The sequence below is a fragment of the Gymnoscopelus braueri genome (genome assembly GCF_963280865.1).
Source record: "Gymnoscopelus braueri genome assembly, chromosome: 21".
Lineage (NCBI taxonomy): Eukaryota > Metazoa > Chordata > Actinopteri > Myctophiformes > Myctophidae > Gymnoscopelus > Gymnoscopelus braueri.
In genome coordinates this window covers 45,095,759-45,117,195 of record NC_137623.1, presented here as the reverse complement: position 1 = coordinate 45,117,195, position 21,437 = coordinate 45,095,759, and the positions used below count along the sequence as shown (strand labels likewise).

The 21,437-nt window shown below is 42.7% G+C and overlaps 1 protein-coding gene across 1 annotated transcript; it reads left to right on the top strand.

Annotated features, from left to right (window-relative positions):
• The first annotated feature begins 58 nt into the window (after positions 1–58).
• mtmr6 (myotubularin related protein 6) lies at positions 59–20,117 on the top strand. Its single transcript, XM_080417953.1, has 15 exons — positions 59–289; positions 4,787–4,909; positions 10,314–10,476; positions 11,208–11,365; positions 11,676–11,804; positions 12,578–12,712; positions 13,435–13,567; positions 14,466–14,575; positions 14,739–14,864; positions 15,076–15,125; positions 15,400–15,493; positions 15,805–15,911; positions 16,226–16,360; positions 17,763–17,889; positions 18,107–20,117. Exons 1-15 carry the CDS (start codon positions 266–268, stop codon positions 18,491–18,493), a joined length of 2,001 nt encoding a protein of 666 aa, XP_080274079.1. The 5' UTR covers positions 59–265; the 3' UTR covers positions 18,494–20,117.
• The last annotated feature ends 1,320 nt before the right edge of the window (positions 20,118–21,437 follow it).

The window sequence follows — 21,437 nt, the reverse complement described above, 5'->3', positions numbered from 1 at the left end:
ACTCTGAAAAACCAAGGACTAGACGTTTGCTGGTATTTTCTTGCTGACTTGACGCGGATATGTTGGGGGAAAGAAAACTGACAATAAACAGTAGCAGCAGCACAACATATCATATGCCGCCGACAACAAAGTAAAGAGAATCAATCCCTGTGTTTAAAGTTGACTAATAGGTCTCATATCATCCTCAAATGGTACAGTTATACCTAAAGGAGAAACGTTTAGCACCTCGTCTGCATCAACTGACAGCTGTCTGTAGTCGGTAGAAATGGAACACATCCGAACGCCAAAGGTAAGCAGGTTTTAAAGCTAATTAAACATCGGCCTGTATGGTCATTGGTCACATATTGTTTACAACAGTGCTTCTCAAATATGTTTATGTTCAGGACCCCCCAAATTAATACGTGTATTTATTTGACCACAGACCCTGGTCTGAACATATTTTGTGCCAGCCAGGGACCCCCCCCCCCTACAAGATTTGATAATGTTATTCAACATTGTGTTTCAAGATCTTGTTTGTTGTTGCAAATAGCAGATCTACAAGCTCAAGCTCTGCTATTTTCAAACACCTAGAAGGCCTATTTATAAGTGGTTAAATTTAGTTAGATGCTAGCCTATATAATATGAACTAATTTAGCTGGGGACCCCTGGTACCTCTCAAAGAACCAGTGGTTTACATTGATCACCTATAATCATCATAATAATAATAATAAAAACAACAATAATAATGGATTTTATTTATAATGCACTTTACATTTGTGAACATGCTACAATAGGCAATTGCATACAAAAGAATCATCACAGTGACACCATTAAAAAACATCTAAGAAACTTAAACAAAACATTTAAGACATGACTCATGAGGGCATAAAGCCTAGAGGTAAAACCAGTGTAGCTAAACAAAAAAAGAAAAGCTTATCAGTGGTATGTGTGTGTGTGTGTGTGTGTGTGTGTGTGTGGTACAGTACAGGCATGGTGACAGTAGGTGTGGTGGCTGTGTGTGAGCAGCATGGGAGGTGTCAAGACGTGATTTGCATTCATGTGATCTGTTTTTCTTTTTTTCTCCCTGCAGAAAGCTTGTTTTACTTCATTCCTCCTCATAATTAGGACTGTCACTGTATCATGACATTGAGGTTGACGATACATTGTCACTCAAACTGTGACACCAATTTGATGATTTATCTTTTGCCTATTAAACTTTGTAAACAACAAATGGCACAGGGCTGATTGATATGACAAGTAACACCAAAATAATTATATTACCAAAACAGGCCATACTATATTTGATTTTCTTTTTAAATAGCAGATCTACATGCTCACAACGTGTCACAATGCGACACGTTGTGATCATGTGCAGTAGATCGGCTATTTTTGAACATTTTCTGAATCATTTTCAACAGAATAACTAATAATTATGATTATTGCGATTATGTAATAATTGTGACAGGCCTAATGTTTCTGTTTTCTCGTCCCATAATTGATTTGAGTGAGTTATTAGCGTCACAGCATGTTGATGTTGATGTGATCTGATGGATCCATCCGAGTAATATTATTAACAGACCACGGGACGCGACACAAACCGTGACAGTATATACTGAACTGTATACGAGGGCTTATCTGGACAAGTTGTTTTCTCTTTCAGACTTAATTCTGTATAGGTCTCTGAAGTTCACATGCATGTTGTACAGCTAAGCCTGTGTGTGTGTGTGTGTGTGTGTGTGTGTGTGTGTGTGTGTGTGTGTGTTTAAACTGAGGGGAGGCCTTCTTTGATGCTTAAAGAAGTAGCGATTCACCAGCTACAGAATTACTCTACAGTAACATGCTGTATTATTGCCTGGGAAAATGGGGTACATCTTGGCTGGGTATACATCCTGGGTGTGGCTGAGGTGTCTGATCCGTGGATGTGTCTTTGTGGTTGGGCTCTTCAATGAACATTTTGACAACAATGTCAGCCACAAATGGCAGTAATGTATCTTCTTAATTTCAACCAAAATAGTCTCTCACCGTATGCACGGTTCAGCACACAGACGTGTTTCTTCCTCAGTATCAGTAACATGTCTCTCACACATTGTGTGTCACTCTCCAGTCTCCACGTACTCCCTCAATTCTGTTTCTTGCAACAACAAGAAAACGCTCTCCATGATCCACTTAGTTGATTGTAATTTTTTGCTAGAAACAAAATGTACACAAAAGTGTACACGGTATACTAGTAACTACTATACCATGTACACGTGGAACAGCTTGGAGGATGCTCTCAATGCTCTGACAGGGGAGACGGTTGTGACGTGTTATTGTGATAGTTCTTCCCTCCCTTGGGGGTTAGAGAGGAATGGTGAATGGCATATTGGATCTGTTGAGTTGCTGTGAGTGACGCCTAGCTTTACCTTCCAGCCAGGTATCATCATCTTTCATTTCAGGAGGCACACAATGGCTCTCTCTCACTCTCTGTCTGTCTCTATGATTATATTTTACTTGACGATTAATTGGTCATACAAACAATTGCGATTACCGATTTGATTGTGTCTTTTTTAGGTCTTGTAAACAAACGTTGCAGGGGGGCAGATATGACAAAAACTTAAATGACTGACTGACAATGACTGATTACCAATAATCAAAATAATGTACGAAAAATCTATATTGCCTCGTATTATGGCTAAAATACGGCATATTTAATATTTTATACTCAAAATCTGTTGCATAATAGTGGAAATAGCCGATCTACATGCTCGCGATGCAACGCGTTGTGAGCTCGTAGATCTGCTATTTCCACTATTTCTGAAAATATTTCACTTTTCTACATGGGTGAATGGTTATGACGATCATGCCAAAAATATTTGTGATTATCTCAAATAATTGCAATTAGGTGATAATGTAATAATCTCTCTCTCTCCCTCCCTCTCTCTCTCTCTCTCACTCTGTCCCCATCTCACTCTCCCCGTCTCTTTCAGTGTGACTCATGCCAGTCACTTCCTGTAGTGTGTTGTGTTCTTGCCAGCTCTTTCTTTACAGCAGAGCCTGTTGCTGGTTTGTCGCTGAGAGACAGAGATAGGACGGAGCATTTCATCATATCAGCCAGTGAGAGGGAAATGTAAAGACACTAAGACAGTGGAGGATTGATCACTGGTCATTGAATTACATTTATTAAATCTATCATTGTATATAAACATGTTCTGAAAAGGCACGCAGCCCACCCATCTGACTACTTAACCTAGTGTTAAGTAATAAGTGGTTAGATGGGTGGGCCGCAAACACACTTTCAAGATTTTCAATTTGGCCCTGATCCTGCTCAGCAAAATAAAGTAGGCTGCATATTATTATAAGTGTTTATTATGTGTGAAGTTGACTACAGCGCAGTGTTTTCTGATCACAGCAATGTCTGAAAACCATGATGATAGTGAATGTTAGCATCACACAGATGCAGCATCATTTTATTTATGTATATGTATATGTATATGTATATGTATATGTATATATATATATATATATATATATATATATATATATATATATATATATATATATATATATATATATATATTTTTTTTTTTTTTTTTTTCTTCTTTTTTTTTTTTTCTGATTAATATATTTTTTTTTTTACACTTTTGTGCCCGAAGGGCTCCGGCTGACACAGAACAACACAAAATAACAAATAACCAAAGGTACCAACACCACAATCAATACAATAAACAAAAGAGAAAAAAAATATAATAATAATAAAAGGGAGGGACAGATTACAGATATTATAGGTAATAGTGTAAACAAGGTGAACACTGAACACTTGGAGTGAACTCCAAAGGTTGTATGACTGCTTGTTGTAGCCAATGACCCATAACTTTCCCCCTATGTAAAGACTACTAACTGAGTCAATATTTTACTCTGTGTGTGTGTGTGTGTGTGTGTGTGTGTGTGTGTGTGTGTGTGCGTGCAAGACTAGGGTTTTTCTTGCCTCAGAATGGGTCTTTGGGAATGGGAAGGTGACAACGCACAAGCAAGACCTGTCCACTATCTATGCATTTGATGCATTTTCCTGTTATTTATGGCCAATTGATGAACAAAAACGTTATTCATACTTGAGCAGTTTCCTGCTATCCTATAGTCATTGATTTGTTGATAGGCAAATAACAGGTGTGTGCGTGCGTACGTGTGTATGGTGGGGGGCAACAGGATGGTTTTATTTTTCACATTCTCTGTTCTGTACATTTCTGAAGCAGTTACTGTACATATTCAAAGGCATTGAAACATGTTGTCTCACTGTCAGAGCAGCTGTGTGTGGGCATGGGCATCATGTCATGTCATGTGTGCATGTGTTTGGTCACTGTATGGTGGCAGATGAGAGAAGTCCAGGTGGCAACAGAGACAGGGGCAGGATCTAGAGATGTTCCCACACCAACGTGTCATGTTGTGAGCTTGTAGGTTGGCTATTTTAGGTTATTCGTTACTTTAAGATGAAAGAGTATTTGAAGTGGTCAAACGAGCAATATGGAATAGATTCAAGACTGTGTATTAGTTAGTGTTTTATTTCATAAAAGCAAAGTTTAAAGCCCCAATTTGCAATATCCTCAACTGGTTGTCTTCATGAGAACAGCAGGAACAGAACGATAATAACTTAAACATCATAAGTCTATATATTGTTAATGAAACAGAGCTCTTCTTTCACAAATCGCAGATTAAAACTTGGCCAGACAAAAACTTTATTTTTTATTAACGTATTATTTTTCTTCCATCCACCTGTCTTGTCTTGTCTTGTCTTGTCTTGTCTTGTCTTGTCTTGCCTTGTCTTGTCTTGCAGGTGGAGCAGGTGCGTCTGTTGGACCGATTTAGCAACAAGTGGACCAGTGGAACGCTGTACCTGACCGCCACACACCTCATCTTCGTAGAGAGCAGCTCCACCGCCGGCTCCCAGGAGATATGGGTGAGTGAGCGAGCACTACCGTCAGGCTCTCTATAGGTTTCATGGACGTGTATTTCATGCTTTCCTGCGAACCAATTATAATTATTATATTTTTTTCTTTTCAATTCAGAGTAGCCAATTATTTTTACCCCTTTTTCTCCCCAATTTAGTCGTTATGCCAATTAATTCCTTCCCACACACGTTCTGTGTGTTGTCACTGCTGTTGTACACTACTAGCTCACCTGCCAGCGAGGAGCCCCCGCCGGGAGGACGTAGAGCCTTTGTCCTACTATGCCGATCTGGTCAGATCGGCGGTTCTGGACAAAGCCTATCCGCCAGACTCGAAGGTGCTCCCTCGGGTCGTCGCGAAGGACGTGCGTGCCAAGTTTGAAGTCGGTCGATCGGATGGTTCTCGAGATACGTGAGCTACGGACGACAGACGTACTGAGATTTTGCACGTTTATTGTAATATGATGTTTGAATGTGAAGCTGAAAAAGCCTTTTCGTGATGATTGAAGGCTGCAGATTCAATCTGTGTTTTTCAAAAGCTTTCAAAAGGGTTAACAAGCTGGAAATGTTTTAAATAAAAATAGTATAGTACATTTAAGTTGTTTGGACTAATGGTAGGCCTAACAAATCAGGTAATACGAATTCTGCATCTGCACCCAGAATCACACTTACTGTATATAACAGGTGTAAGGTAAACCCCACTGGAAACGATATGGTATCTGTATCGGTCGATTTGATCATGCAATTAATCTGTAATTGGATATCGGCCAAATTGTCAATATCGTGCATCCCTAATTAGAGTCTGTGTGGTACGCACCCTAACCACTGGGCTATCGGCTCGCCCCGTTGGCGTCTGTCTTGTCTGTCCCATCTGGCAGTGGTGGAAAAAGTACTCAAATTTTTTACTTAAGTAAAAGTATCAATACTGCATTGAAGAAGTACTCTGTTACAAGTAAAAGTCCGGAATTAAAAATTTACTTGAGTAAAAGTATTGGCATCAAAATGTACTTAAAGTACTAAAAGTAAAAGTACTCATTATACAGAATGCCCTATTTCACAAGTTTTCAATTGTATAACAATCATTTGAAAATAGCAGATCTACAGGCTCACAATGCGTCTGAAGTGGGTAATGTATCTTTTGTAGTGTAATAATAATCAAAATCTACAAAGTAACTAGTAACTAAAGTTTTCAAATAATTGTAGTGGAGTAAATGTACAATATTTGCCTCTGACATCTAGTCATTCTAGTGGAGTAAAAGTATTGGAATTTGGAAATACTCAAGTAAAGTACAAATACCTACGGATGCTGGCATTGACTGTTCGCCGCTTCACCTCCCAATGAATGAATGAACCATTGTAAAGCGCTTTGAGTAAGCTTGAGTACTTAGAAAAGCGCCATCAAAATGCAATTCATTATTATTATTATTATTATTTGAAAACGTTTTTAAAAATAGTAAAACATGGCAAAGAAGTTTAGGGATAATGGGTAAGGCACCGGTGAAAGTAGGGCCCTAAGTGTTTTCAGCACTGTGGGAACTGGGTCATCAACAACATTGCATCCAGTGGCTGTACCTGTTGCTACGGTAACCCGACCCAGGTTTAATGCAGCCATGGTAACCTGTTGGAATAGGAGGATGGACAGGCTGAAGGAATGCCAACAGGTAGCATAGGAATGTAGTGTGTACTGTAGCCTATAGCACAGTGATGCTCAACCTTTCAGGCCGTGACCCCCCCCCCCCCCCCCCCCAAAAAAAAAAAAAAAAAAAAAAAAGAATAATCTGGGGACCCCCCCACTGGTGACCCCCCCACTGGGAACTGGGGACCCCCCCAGTTCAAATATGATCTGGGGACCCCCCCCACCCTGACAAGCACTGTAATGTTGGAATTGAGGCATTACATTTAGTTTGACTCGGTTCCACAGTTAAATATAGTGAAAATAGCCGATCTACAAGCTCACAATGCCTCGCAACGGCGTGGCGTTGTGAGCTTGTAGATCGGCTATTTTCAGCTTTTTTTACATTATTTGACAATTTGGCCAATGTTTTTATAGTATAGTTTGTTGATTACTTTTGGTGCAGCAATGGTCTTATTTCATTTAATTTATTTTCTTTTTTTTGTATATTAAAAAGGTCTTAAAAGTCCTTAAATTGTCAATTCACTGTCATCTGGGGACCCCCCAAAATAATGTGGGGACCCCCCACATGAGAAGCCTTGAGAGTTAGAGCCCTGCAAGGATCCATTTGGACCCCTGGTTGCTTCGCGGACCTGAGATTGAGAACCAGTGGCCTAGCATAAAAGTGTCTTTCAAAATGTGCCCATGACCCTGGACTGATGATCTCAGCTTCACCCAGCTTATAGCTACTCAGATTATTCTCAGGTTATGATGAACGCTCAGGGGGGGGCAAGCTGTTAGGGTTTAGGTGACATTCTAATGCATACATGGGCAACTGTCGGCCCGGGGGCCACATGCGGCCCCCACCTTCAATTAATACGGCCCGCAGGTTAATATTCGGAATACTGATATATGATTGATTTCAGCTCTTACAATTCCAAACATGCAAACATGACCCGCTTTAATTACTTCAGTCTATATTAGTAGCTTAATGACTAGTATTAAAATTCTATTGTCTTTTTAATGTCCAATGTATTTGTATTTAAGTTCAAAAAGTTAAAATAAGTATAACTACAGTAAATGCATTTGAAATTAAATTAAAATGTTACTTTTCAGGATTCCAATAGCAAAATAGCTAAAAAAAAAAAATCAGGATTCCTATTAAAAAATAGCAAAAATGGCCGATCTACAAGCTCAAAACGCGGCGCGCTGCGACACGTTTTGAGCTTGTAGATCAGCAATTTTTACTTTTACTTTACTTTTTGTGGCGAAGTACGGCATTCATTTACGAAAAAAGTTAAAATACAGCGATACCGATAAGAGGTTTCTGTACAGTATATGCAATGTGGCCCTCTGGAGTGAGTGTGGAAATATAGTGGCCCTCTCCATCATCAAAGTTGCATCACCCCTGATCTAATGTGTGTTCTTCTGAAATAGGGTTAGAGTGATTGTGAAGCCATATTAGCTCATTTAGCTCAGCTGTAGGACTCCCTGGAACCACTTCAAGTACCCCGGGGGGTCCCCGGACGCCACTGTGTGGTTCCCATTCTGCTCTTGTTTTCAAGTACCACCATTGTTGTCTCCGCCAGGCCGAAGGCATGGCGAGAGAGTATGTTTTACCCCCTGTCCGTCCGTCCGTGTGTCCGTGTGTCCGTCCGTCCGTGTGTCCGTCTGTCACCAGCTAATCTCCGGCACCGTTGGCCCGGTCGCTCCGAAACTGTGCACACACACTCCCTGGATGCCAATTCAGAACTTCTGCCCCAAATCTTTCACATGGGCCTGTTATAGCACCACCAGGAGGCCGATTTGTGCAAAACCATTTTTTTAATATTACTCCTACAAATGTTATCCAAACGTCATGCAAATCAGTACACAGTATCACTATAGTCATGTGATCAACACGGATCTGTCCAATTTCCCATATTCTGTCCTCATTGCCTAAGGTTGGCTTCCAAAGTTTGCAGGATTGGTCCGTTTTGAACAAAATGCCTCAAAGTATACACACAGCTTGCGATTTCCGTGAAATTTCACACGCACATTCCCACTAAGCCGAGGAAGAAATGCCACCCTTCTCACATTGGCCTGTTATAGCGCCACCAGCAGGTCTCATTTAGCAAAACACATTTTTGTCTCAAAATGCCTCAAATCATGAATGCAGTGTCAATGCAAGAATAAATGATACGGTTGGCACCCTTTTCACATTGGCCTATTATAGCGCCACCAGGAGGCCAGAATAACGTACCTGACCTGGCGGAGACCTGTGCTCCGAGGAGCACTTTTTCTAGTTTAATTTCATACAGAGTGAAAACACATTCAGTATTTAATTCAGTAAAGGAGCTCTGTGAAGGTTTCTAGTTGTTTGTGTGGAATATAAGCTAGTCTGTGTTGAAACACTACTGACAGCCAGGCCTCTGCCTTCACCTTCCTTCCTTCCTATTTAATGTGCTGAGCAAAGAGAATGAAGGCCGCTCCTGTCATGTGTTGTTCTAGGGGCCTGTTTAGTGTGCAGGCTCTGCAGTAGGACCTATGGCGTGTTGGCGTCGCTCATGTTTGTGCGTGAGCGTGTGCATGTGTGTGTGCGTGTGCAGGAAAAGACCATTCAGAATTAAGTCTATACTAAGTGTATAGCACGTTGGTTCTGGCTCGTAAAATATCGAATAAAGCCTGTGACTCAACAGCTGGTGAGATCAGCATTTTAAGTGGGCGTTTTTAAAGGGCCATGCTCGCGCGCGTGTGCGCGCGTGTGCGTCAGGATGTTCTGCTAATCATTACTCATGCTGATGAATGTGCATGTTTATGATGTTTCTCCCGGGGTTGGACTTCTTGCTGAACCCACTATAGACGTGAATATGCTCATGTGATGTATTCATTGTCCTCCTTACCTGCTGTTCCCTCAATAACACCACTGTATAATAATGTGGACCAGATTGTTGAGTCTTTCTGGAACTTTCCTCGAAATGTTTGCCCTTGAAATGTTTTCTTTTCCACTCTTTTGTATTCATTTCTTTATTTTACTAATTTAGAGTAGTCAGTTATTTTTTCTCCCCAATGTAGTCATTATGCCAGTTAATTAATCCCCACACACATTTCTCTGTGTTGTCGCTGCTGTTATATCCTACTGGCTCACCTGCCAGTGAGGAGCCCCCACCGGGAGGACGTAGAGACCCTCCATCCTACTCTTCCCGCCCAACACTTCTAGGTGTACGTGCAGTGATAAATATCACCCTCCCCGCCCGGCTTCCCTGCCCTGAACACGGGCCAATTATGTTCATATAGACGCTTGACAAAGCCGGATGCACTGCGGTCGATTCATTTCGGGCACTTTACCACTGCGCCACCCGAGCACCCTGTTATCTTATTACTACAAGCTTCGCATCGTGATACGTGAACTTGTAGATTGGCTATTTTTCACTTTTATTTTGGTCATCAATTCAACATCGTAAACAATATAGAAACTGAGAACGTCACGTCACACCATTGAAAGTAATAGCTGAAACGCTCACAAGATGGCAGCACTTGTCCAAACTCAATGGACGGGGTATTATCATTATACATGCGAGCTGCGAGCTTGGACATCTGCTATTTTTGAAAATATTTGAGAAATATCGAAAATGTTTGGAAAATTATGAATAATTTTGATTTAGTTTTTTCACAAATCATCTCCTCTGGGGATCCCTGACATAAAACTTTTTCAGGTGGGGGCCTATTACACATCAATCTGGGGGTCCTTGACATGAAAAAGTTTGAAAACCACTGGATTAACGGACCACTGTTTTCCACCCCTGTGCTCACTCTCTCTGGTAGATCTTGCACCACCACATAGCGTCTGTGGAGAAGCAGTCCCTGACCACCACAGGCTGTCCGCTGCTCATCCAGTGTCGTAACTTCAGGGTGGTCCACTTCGTGGTGCAAAGAGAGAGGGACTGCCACGACATCTACAGCTCCCTGCTACGCCTGCTACGGCCCGGTACGTGTGTGTGTTGTTATCATTTAATTATTTTTGATTGACTTAAGTTTTTATTGACAAAACGTGCACATACATGACCATATAATTGTACATATCCCTCAAAAGGGGGGGGGGACCACACAAAGCTGGAGAGCTTATTTCCATTGTGGTCCTTTGAATGTAAGTGTATGTGTAAACTGAATGCCATGTTTTGTGGGGGATAGTGGAGACATAAAGACAAATATAATTCATAATAAGTCTATTCATGCAATTGTATCATACTAGACAAGTATTGTTATGGATGGTATTGCAAATATCCCATTTTTCCTTTCTTTTGCATTTTCTACAATTATTTTATTTTCTTTTTTTTATCAGAAGAAAAAAAAGATTCAAAAACTAAATTTCTGAAATAACAAAAAACCCATACATTTTGAAAACGTAAGAAATAGGGAAAATAGACGATCTACAAGTTCTGTACATTGGCTATTTTCAAGTGTGTTACAACACAAATCTCAAAACACAAATCTCTTATTGGGGGGGGGGGGGTCCCATGGCATGGCAGACCCCCATCATTTCAGATGGGGTTCCACAGCCAAACACACATCAATTTGGGCGTCCTTGAAAAGTTTGAGAATCACGGGGGTAGGAGATGCAGAAGCGAGTATATATATATATATATATATATATATAGGATATATTCAAGATAAAGTAAAAGCCTTTTAGCATACTTCTGCCTATGTGTCTCCCTCTAGTGGGGTACGAGGAGCTGTACGCCTTCTCCTACAACCCCAAACAGAACGACCAGCAGAGAGAGGAGGGCTGGCAGCTCATCGACCTGGGGTCGGAGTTTGAGAGGATGGGCGTCCCCTGTGACCAATGGCAACTCACGGACGTCAACCGAGACTACAAGGTAATATTTCGTACACCTATTTGATCCCAAGGGGGGAAATTCAGTTTTCAGCTTCAACCAGGGTTAGAGGGGAGGAGTTAAGGCCAATTCATTCTCCTTCCGTTGGAAAATCTTCCGGTTCGCGCAGGTTCCAAAGAAAGGTTCTGAGATCGCTTTTCCGAAGCACTGAATGACACCGTGTCGTTATATTACCTACAGTAGGATTCAAACGATCCATCCAAAATGGTAAAATGGCACTCATAAAATTGCCATCCAAAAATGTTTGTCCCCACAAATATAGTAATACAGTGTGTGTGTGTGTGCTTTGAAGGTGTGTGAGACATATCCCAGGGACTTGTACGTTCCCATCACGGCCAGTAAACCCATCATCGTGGGGAGCTCCAAGTTCAGGAGCAAAGGACGTTTCCCAGTGCTGACGTACTTCTACCAGGAGAAGAAGGTACTGCTTTATGAAGCCCTGCATCCTACACCCTTTGTTACCTCTACCACTAGACCAGTGATTCTCAAACATTTCCATGTCAAGGACCCCCAAATTAATATGTATTGGGCCACGGACCCCCATTTGAAAAGATTTTGTCCCAGGGACCCCCCATACAAGATTTATCTTGTTAAAATGTTTCAAAAACATTCCAAAATGTACAACCTTTTTCAAGATTAAAAAAAATATATATATCTGATCTATCTATTTATGAGCTTTTTTTATTTTCCATTTTAAAATAGCTAGTATACAAGTTTAAACTGATTGTGATGCTATATTAACTCATTTTGCTGGGGACCCCCGGAACCCTCTCGAGGACCTCTGGGGGTCCCCAGTAGAGTGGTATTAGTATATGTCTATTACAAATGTATTATAATCACATCCACTAAAAACACATCAGGTCATTGCTGGTACTGTGTATTTTCGTTGTCGGGTGGAAACCTTGTATGTCCAAAAAAGCGTTACTTTTCATGAAATAGAAGAAAACTAAATTACCTGTGTTCCAATGTGTATTTAGTCACAAGCTCTTGTAAAACTTTTTTTTAAAGTCTCTGAAAATAGCAAAAATAGCCAACTGTGAGCTTCGTCTATTCGTCTATTTTGACTACTTTTACGCGACGCGAAGTGTAAAGTAGGACATTATTTTATGAAAAAACATAAAATAAATTAATATGGAGATGCAAGGTTTCTGCCTGATCATCAGTGTTCTGTGCTTGTTGACTCTTCCCTACCAGGCGGCGGTGTGCCGATGCAGTCAGCCTCTCTCTGGGTTCAGCGCGCGATGCCTGGAGGACGAAGGCCTGCTCCAGGCCATCAGCAGGGCCAATCACAACAGCCGCTTCGTCTACGTCATGGACACCAGGCCCAAGGTCAGCCAATCCAATCCAGTCTCTCATCGGGACATTTAGCATTATAGTTTCGTATTTATGCCAGTTGGCGTAGCGAATGAAGAAAAATAATTGTTATTGATATGAATGAAGCATGTTCGCTCGCTGCTTTTACGTTGTATTGCCGAGTTTTTAAGTAAAGTAGTGATCTTGCATTTTGCACACTGCAAAACGCATCCTGTCTGATGTGCCCTTAACTCTTTGACTGCCAGAGTAATAGTGTAATAGTGTGCCACTGCTGCCAGCAAAAACAGTGATTTTACTGTACCTCATCAGGGAAATCATGGAATATTATCCTTGACCGCCGTCCTCACAGAGATCGGCTCATTACACGCACAGGGTTGTCGTAGTAGAGGGGGAAAAGATTGTCTGGTCGCGATCCTCCATTCTAGAGCTATGGCCGTTTCAATGAGGCTTGTTTTGCCGCAAAGCAGGAGGAACGGACATCTAGCAGAGATACAGCCATTTTACTGCAGGAAATAAACAGGAAGTAAACTAGCTTTAATTCTTTTAAATGACGTCATTTCCCTCGTCATCAGGCAGTGAAAATATTAGCCATAGGATAGGTAACAGCGTCATCTAGTGGAAAACCACTGAAAACAATAACTTGTCCATACTTCGTTGGCAGGAAAAGCCTTGGCAGAATTCGACGCGTTAACGCGTCCATAGCAGGCAAAGAGTTAATCTTCTTCCCCTCCCTCCAGTTGAACGCGATGGCAAACCGGGCCGCAGGTAAAGGCTACGAGAACGAGGACAACTACTCCAACATCCGTTTCCAGTTTGTGGGAATCGAGAACATCCATGTTATGAGAGCCAGTCTGCAGAAGTTACTGGAAGGTTGGGAGGCTACACGCACTCTGATTACACTGGAACACACATACATGCACGCACACACACACATTTGTGATTGAAAACGTTGTGACTCTCTTTTTAGTCCTGATGCTGTAGTAAGCCCCACCCATCTAGTATTCCAAAGAACTTGGCAGCCAAGTTTACCCTATTTACATAATACTTATCATATATACTGTACATAATAATAATAATAATAATAATATATACAATTTATATAGCGCTTTTCTAGGTACTCAAGTCACAAACGGAATAAAAAACAATACTTTTTCTTTGGTTCTTTACATATGTTGTAACAGATGTAAACAACATCTATGTATATTATATAATATTATATTATACAACGAGTGACAAGGCAGGACAAGATCAGAAATGACTACATTAAAGGATCAGCCCAGGTTAGAAGGTTTGGGGATAAAGCAAGAGAGGCGAGGTTGAGATGGTTTGGACATGTGCAGAGGAGGGATGAGGGGTACATTGGGAGAAGGATGCTGAAGATGGAGCTGCCAGGCAAGAGGAGAAGAGAAAGGCCAAAGAGGAGGTCTATGGATGCGGTGAGAGAGGACATGCAGGTGCCTGGAGTGAGCGAGGAAGATGCAGAGAACAGAAGCAGATGGAAACTGATTGGAATTAGACAAAAGATGAAGAATACATAACGCTTATATTTCACAAAGTAAAAGTCTCTTTCATAGTTTATTACAAGACCAATGACCATAATCACAGGCCGTCCTTACATCACAGCTAGAGAGAGTTACATAAGAGCAAAATGGCCGGCGTGTGTGAATGTGGACAATTAGTTTGTACATAATTGCCCTCTCGCAAATGTCAATCATTTGCTGAGGGGTCTCACTATCTTTTCCATGTCCTCTCTCTCTCTCTCTCTCAGTGATGGGCGTTCGCCCTCTCTCTATGAGTGACTACCTGATGGGTCTGGAGAGCAGTGGGTGGCTCAGACATATCAAGGCCGTCGTGGACGCGGCCATCTTCCTCACCAAGGTGCGAGTCCACTGCTCCCCACTTCTCTTCACCGCTCTTCTTCCACCACTGGTTTTAAGTGGTTTAATGTGTCTTTTGACTTGTTTCCTTGTCCCCTGCAGGCTGTGACAGTGGAAGTGTATAGGGTTTTAAGTGGTTAATAGTGTGTCCTTGTCCCCTGCAGGCTGTGACAGTGGAAGGGGCCAGTGTGCTGGTCCACTGTTCAGACGGATGGGACAGAACAGCCCAAGTCTGCTCTCTGGGGGCCTTGTTGATGGACCCTTACTACCGCACTATCAAGGGTTTAATGGTATCACACACAGATGCGCATGCATGCATGACAAACACACACGCACACACATGCACGCACGCACCCACACACCCACAGATTCAAACTGTCAACAGTTAACATTCTAATACATTATGTAGTTCCGTTCTTTGATACCAAATATTTTTTTGTATTGGGTTTAAGTGGTCTTATCTATGGATAATTTAAGTTATGAATATAATCTCTCTTCCAGGTGCTGATAGAGAAAGACTGGATCTCCTTTGGCCACAAGTTTGCAGACAGGTGAGAGACCGAGGCTTCATTATTACACCTTTATTAGTCCTTATTACTGAGAAGCACATGATTATCATTTTTAATCTTTAAAGGAATGCTAAACCCATTTTCAACCGTCATATACATCTTTGGAATATTTTTCTTGTATGGGGGTCCCTGACACAAAATATTTTCAGATGGGGGTCTGTGGCCAAATACATATATGTATGTTTTCTGGAGCTAAAAGGTTTGAGAACCACTGATATAGACGGTTTCAGTGGTTAAACTTCTGACCCTTTGCCAGGTGTGACCAGCTGGATGGAGACCCTAAGGAGGTTTCTCCTGTTTTTACACAGTTCCTGGAGTGTGTCTGGCAGCTCACCGAACAGTTCCCTCAGGTGTGTGTGTGTGTGTGTGTGTGTGTGTGTGTGTGTGTGTGTGTGTGTGTGTGTGTGTGTGTGTGTGTGTGTGTGTGTGTGTGTGTGTGTGTGTGTGTGTGTGTGTGTGTGTGTGTGTGTGTGTGTGTGTGTGTGTGTGTGCAAAATAAATGGTTGTTTTTATGGTTAAAAAGGATTTGAGGAGTTAAGCTTACAATTACAAGATTGAGTTTGGGATTAGGATGAGGCATGTGTGTGTGCGCACATATGTATATTTTGACTCTTGTTTCTGTCATATTCTGTGTATGGTATTTAATTTTGTGCGTGCTCAGGCATTCGAGTACAGTGAGTGGTTCCTGCTACAGATACATGAACACGTACATTCCTGCCAATACGGCAACTTCCTGGGCAACAACCAGAGACAGAGAGAAGAGCTGCAGTGAGTCTAACACACACACACACACACACACACACACACACACACACACACACACACACACACACACACACACACACACACACACACACACACACACACACACACACACACACACACACACACACACACACACAGACACACTGACACACACAACCAGTTCCACTATGCTAACAGGCTCCTTTTAAGTGCTATCCTAAATGTAGTTTTACCTTGGAACCCAGGCTCTGTGGAGCCAAACTCAATTCCAGATGCAGTTTGGGACTGAATTGCAGTAAATGATGAATAAATGTCTTGTTTCTGTGTGTGCCATGCAGTTTGAGGGAGCGGACTCACTCATTGTGGGCCTTCCTGTTGAGTGAACAACAGAACTACATGAACCCTTTCTACAGCCCTGCCTACGCTGAGAGCCATCCCGTCCTGGAGCCCTCCACCCTGCCATACCACTTCAAGTCAGTACTATAACCTCCCCCCTGCCATACCACTTCAAGTCAGTACTATAACCTCCACCCTGCCATACCACTTCAAGTCAGTACTATAACCTCCACCCTGCCATACCACTTCAAGTCAGTACTATAACCTCCCCCCTGCCATACCACTTCAAGTCAGTACTATAACCTCCCCCCTGCCATACCACTTCAAGTCAGTACTATAACCTCCCCCCTGCCATACCACTTCAAGTCAGTACTATAACCTCCCCCCTGCCATACCACTTCAAGTCAGTACTATAACCTCCACCCTGCCATACCACTTCAAGTCAGTACTATAACCTCCACCCTGCCATACCACTTCAAGTCAGTACTATAACCTCCCCCCTGCCATAGCACTTCAAGTCAGTACTATAACCTCCCCCCTGCCATACCACTTCAAGTCAGTACTATAACCTCCCCCCTGCCATACCACTTCAAGTCAGTACTATAACCTCCACCCTGCCATACCACTTCAAGTCAGTACTATAACCTCCACCCTGCCATACCACTTCAAGTCAGTACTATAACCTCCATAGTGGGGGTATGTGTAGCATGCAGTGCACAACTGCAGGCCTCAATAGAGCAGGCCCAGAGTGTAGAAGAGAGAGTAACGTCACGCTTTGATCTTGCCGCAAAGCGGGCCGCTATGGGCTGTAGTTCCAAACATTGGAACTATCTCATTGAGATTAGCCTGAGGCTACGAGCTCAATCCATGGTCTTGAAGGGCGGACCCAAACACAGCCGCCTGGATTTGTGCGTGGCTTCCTATTGCTTCACCAATCTATGTCCCCGCCTCCCCTCCCCTCCCCCCCTCGGCCTGTGCACGGAGCACGCTGACGTCACCAAATTTAGAGCGACGCCCCTCTGCACTCTGATTGGTTAGGAGATAACAAGGTCCAAGACCATCGTTCCTACATCGCTCCCCCAGGCTTTTTTTCTTTTGTAAAAAAAAAAAAAGCCTGGGTTTCCGAGGCTACATTGAGATAGACCGAGCACTTCCGCATTCCATTCTTACAATGGGAGTCAACGCTAGTGTCGTAACTCTCTTATACGGCTCTGGGCAGGCCTTAATGTTTCTACATAGTATAACTGTATTTGCAACTATGGTTGTTGAGGTATCATTAAGATACATTTATGCAATGATTTACTACACCATATAATCGAGATTGATTATTATTTTTGAGCATTTTGGTTGTATTTTACGTTTATAACTGTTTTCTGATACTGTCATGTAAAATGTTTACATGTTGTGTAATGTAATTTATTTCTGTGTGGACCCCAGGAAGAGTAGCTGCTGCTAATGGGGATCCAAATAAACAAAAATAAATAAGGTGCCACACAGAAAGTATATATTGTAATCTATCAATGTGTGTGTGTGTTCTAGGTTCTGGAGGAACATGTACCACCAGTTTGACCGCTCCATGCACCCACGTCAGTCCATCCTCAAGACCACGCTGACTCTGAGAGAGAACAGCCGCAAGGCAGAGGACACACTCCATGCACTAGAGAAGGTGTGTTCTCATTCGCACGCACGCACGCACGCACGCACGCACGCACGCACGCACGCACGCACGCACGCACGCACGCACGCACGCACACATAGTGTCTTTTAAGTTGAATGTAGTTTGATGCTAAAAAACTGAAATCTGCAGTAGCAAGACTGCAGTAGCATCCTCAAATGTATGTCTCTCTCTCTCTCTCTCTCTCTTGCTCTCGCTCTCTCTCCAGAGGCTACACCAGCTCGGCGTGACTCCCGTCGTGACCTCCAACCCCCCGCCTCCGCCCCCTCCGGCCAGGGACCGCCACTCTCCTCCCCCCAATGCGCCCCTCCCCCCGCGCCCGGACTCCCTCATCCTGGGGGCGCCGCTCATCAGTCGCAAGGAGGCGCAGCGGCAGGAAGAGGAGGAGGACAACTACCAGGGAGAGGAGCTGGGCGAGGAGGCCACGGAGAGCGCCTCGGACACGGAGCGGACAGTAGAGGGCAGCAGCGCCTCGGACACGGAGAGCAGGAAGCAGAGCTACAGCGAGCTGGAGGGGACGTACAACGGCGAGCCCTGCAAGGAGGAGCCGGCCGTGGTCAGCTTGGAGTTCGGCGTGGCGCGCATGACCTGCTGAGATGTACTGGAGCACAGGCCAAGAACGCACCTGATTCGGATGCTATCAATGCATTGAATTATCATGTTTTATCAGACCATTGAATGGGCGAAGTATGCGACATAGTGACCTACCCGCGATTTAGCAGACCATTCATTGGGTGTTATCAGGACACACACTGACCTACCGACGGAGATGACTTATATAAAGTTAAGTTTCGTTTTTTTGGTTTAGAGGCGCGCAGTCTCAAGGGAACTGGAGCCACGAGAGGGACCACCAAGCGAGCTAAAGCGAGCGAGTTGCAGTCCCGAACGTTGCCACGTTCGCTTGAGCCTACCCAGCACCGTCCGAGTTATGTATCGATAGGCACAGAATCGTAAATCATGTTGTGGGGACTGCTCTGCCTCCGGGTAGGTCAGTATCTCCTGATTGCGCCCAATGAATGGTCTGATAAATCGCGGGTAGGTCAGTATGTCGCCTACTCGCCCATTCAATGGGCTGATAAAACGTGATAATGTCCCATTCAATGCATTGATAGCATTCGAAGCTGGTGGCCAAGAACGAGTGCAAGGGGTTACTGAAAGATTGTGTGTGTGACGTGTGTGTGTGTGTGTGTGTGTGTGTGCGCACACGTGCGTGCGTGAGACGTGCGATTTATGTATGTGGGAGTATGGTGGTGGCCAGTGTTGGTACTCAACCTCAGTACTTCAAAGTAAAGATACTTCCGGTCAAATATTACTCAACTACAAGTGAAGGTTGCTCTGACAAATTTTGTATTGCGTTAAAGGACTGGAATACTTGCTTTTAAAAATACAAATTACAAAGTAAATTTTCTTTAACTATGAATGCATTGCTGCATTACATTTTTGACATTTCCCCCAAAAAAACTCAAAAGATTTTCCAGAAATGTCCAAAGAATGTCTGTAATAGTGAAAATAGCAGATCTACAAGGTCACAACGCGTCACGTCGCAATGTATTTTCACTATATTATTATAGGGTGAATTCATACACAATGTACTTTTTCCTTTCCTAGAAATGAAGGACAAGGACAATAATTGTCCTTGAAATATAGTGGAGTCAAATAAATAAGTATCGAAAAATAAAAATACTCAAGTAAAGTACAGATACTATTTTTTTGTTTTACTTAATTACAGTACTCAAGTAAATGTACTTCGTTACTGTCCACTACTGGCAAGTGGTTACTGAAAGATAGTGTGTGTGTGTGTGTGTGTGTGTGTGTGTGTGTGTGTGTGTGTGTGTGTTGTGTGCATGCATGGGTGAGTGCGTTGTATGTGTGTGTGGGAGTATGGTGGTGGCATGCCGTTAATTTTGCACACGCGTGCATACAGTATGTACATAAGAGCGTATGTGTGTTTTCGAGGAGAAGCCGTCTCTCTGTATGTAATTTACATGTTGATTTACGCCATGGTCCCATGTGTGGCCCAGCGGAAAACAAGGTGTACGTCTGTATTGTCTAAAATCTCCATGGAAAGCTGCATTACTATATATAGCATTTACTGCACTTAGACAACAAAAAAATATGTAATAAAATAAAGGTTGTTTTTTATCAATGTTAAAAAAGCACTATAGAAAATTAATGAACAGAATAAGAAAATAAATGAATAAAAACAAACGTTTTTGGTTCATTTGTTTGATATCGTGTTACACAACATACCTGTACTTTGCTTTTCTATGGTGGTCTTGGGGGGTGGGAAATCAAAGGCCCGCTCTGACCTGATCCTGAAGATTCTGTGCTGTACGTCTTCAACGTTTTTCAGGCCAATGACCCCTTAGCTGAGAGCAGAGATGAAGCAGAGAGGTATTGTATGTGTAACATCATGTTGCAGATTAAACCTTTTAATAGATTTCATAGATAGCTTCAGTTCATAGACTTGTTTGACAGCAGTATCAGTGTTGGATTCATGTTAATGTGTATTTTCAGACCGTTAACCACGTAAACCCTCAATACTTAGAAAACTTGTACTTGATCTGCTCTTTTTTCCCCTACACCAAACCTCTTTGCTGAGAATAGCCGATCTACAAGCTCGAGCTTGTAGATCTGCTATTTTCGACTAATGTTCCCCTCAGAAAAGGAATTCTAGGGTTCAAGTGCAGTGGTTAATGTAAAAAAAAAGTTCCTATCACACAAATATTTGGTGGCTCCCCGTAGTAACTCTGAGGAATCCCTAGGGGTCCCGGACCCCCTGTTGAAGACCTGGAATAGAGAAAAATGGGTGCCATGTTGTTGTTTTTGTGGGTACCTGGGCACTCGGGGGTCAAGGGAGATGAAATCTCTGACACGGTGGTTAAGAATATTCTGATGAAAGAAACAATCGATCTGAAGGTTCAGCTAGGAAAATGTGAATGCTTTAGCATTTGCAGAGAACAATTAGAGCTGCAGTGGCAAAAAGAGTGTGAGGAAGAGCAAAGGGGCAGGCCACAGGCAGTATTTTGTTGTGTGTACTGTGTGATGAACTCTGGGAGAAGGGATGATGTTGTTTTAACTAGGCTGATTGTGACATTGTGGTCTAAGAGGCAGTTGAATGTCAGGCAAACATCTAGGCTTGATACAAGACTAGTCGTCATATCATTATGACCAATGACCGTCTTTATCCAAGGCTGGTAAAGATCCAAACGGACTTTGTCTGTCAGTGTGGACATCTGGAGACAGTGCCACACAGCCTGTTCTCATAATGAGAGGCAGCAGCTGTTAGATCTGGGTCTCAAAGACTTCTCAAGTCTCAAGTTTTTATATCAGCAACTCAAGACAGAGAGACCACCACTCTACTGGTGGTCTCTCTGTATCCTAAAGTGTAGGATAACCTCCTTGCCTGTGGAGGGCAGCAGTACAACTTGTACAGCAGTGTTGCCATGTCGGCTTATTATAAGTGACTTTGGGCTTCTTATTCTGTAAAGTTTCTAAAATGTAGTAGGGCTGCCTGCGCCTGCTTGCTTCCAATTTTT

What these genes read in the sequence shown, in the direction of transcription:
- mtmr6 (XM_080417953.1), top strand. Translation starts at nt 266, where the DNA reads ATGGAACACATCCGAACGCCAAAG. An exon ending in ACGTCAACCGAGACTACAAG is followed by an intron (nt 11,366 to 11,675) that starts GTAATATTTCGT and finishes TGTGCTTTGAAG; the next exon opens with GTGTGTGAGACATATCCCAG. An exon ending in TCTGCAGAAGTTACTGGAAG is followed by an intron (nt 13,568 to 14,465) that starts GTTGGGAGGCTA and finishes TCTCTCTCTCAG; the next exon opens with TGATGGGCGTTCGCCCTCTC.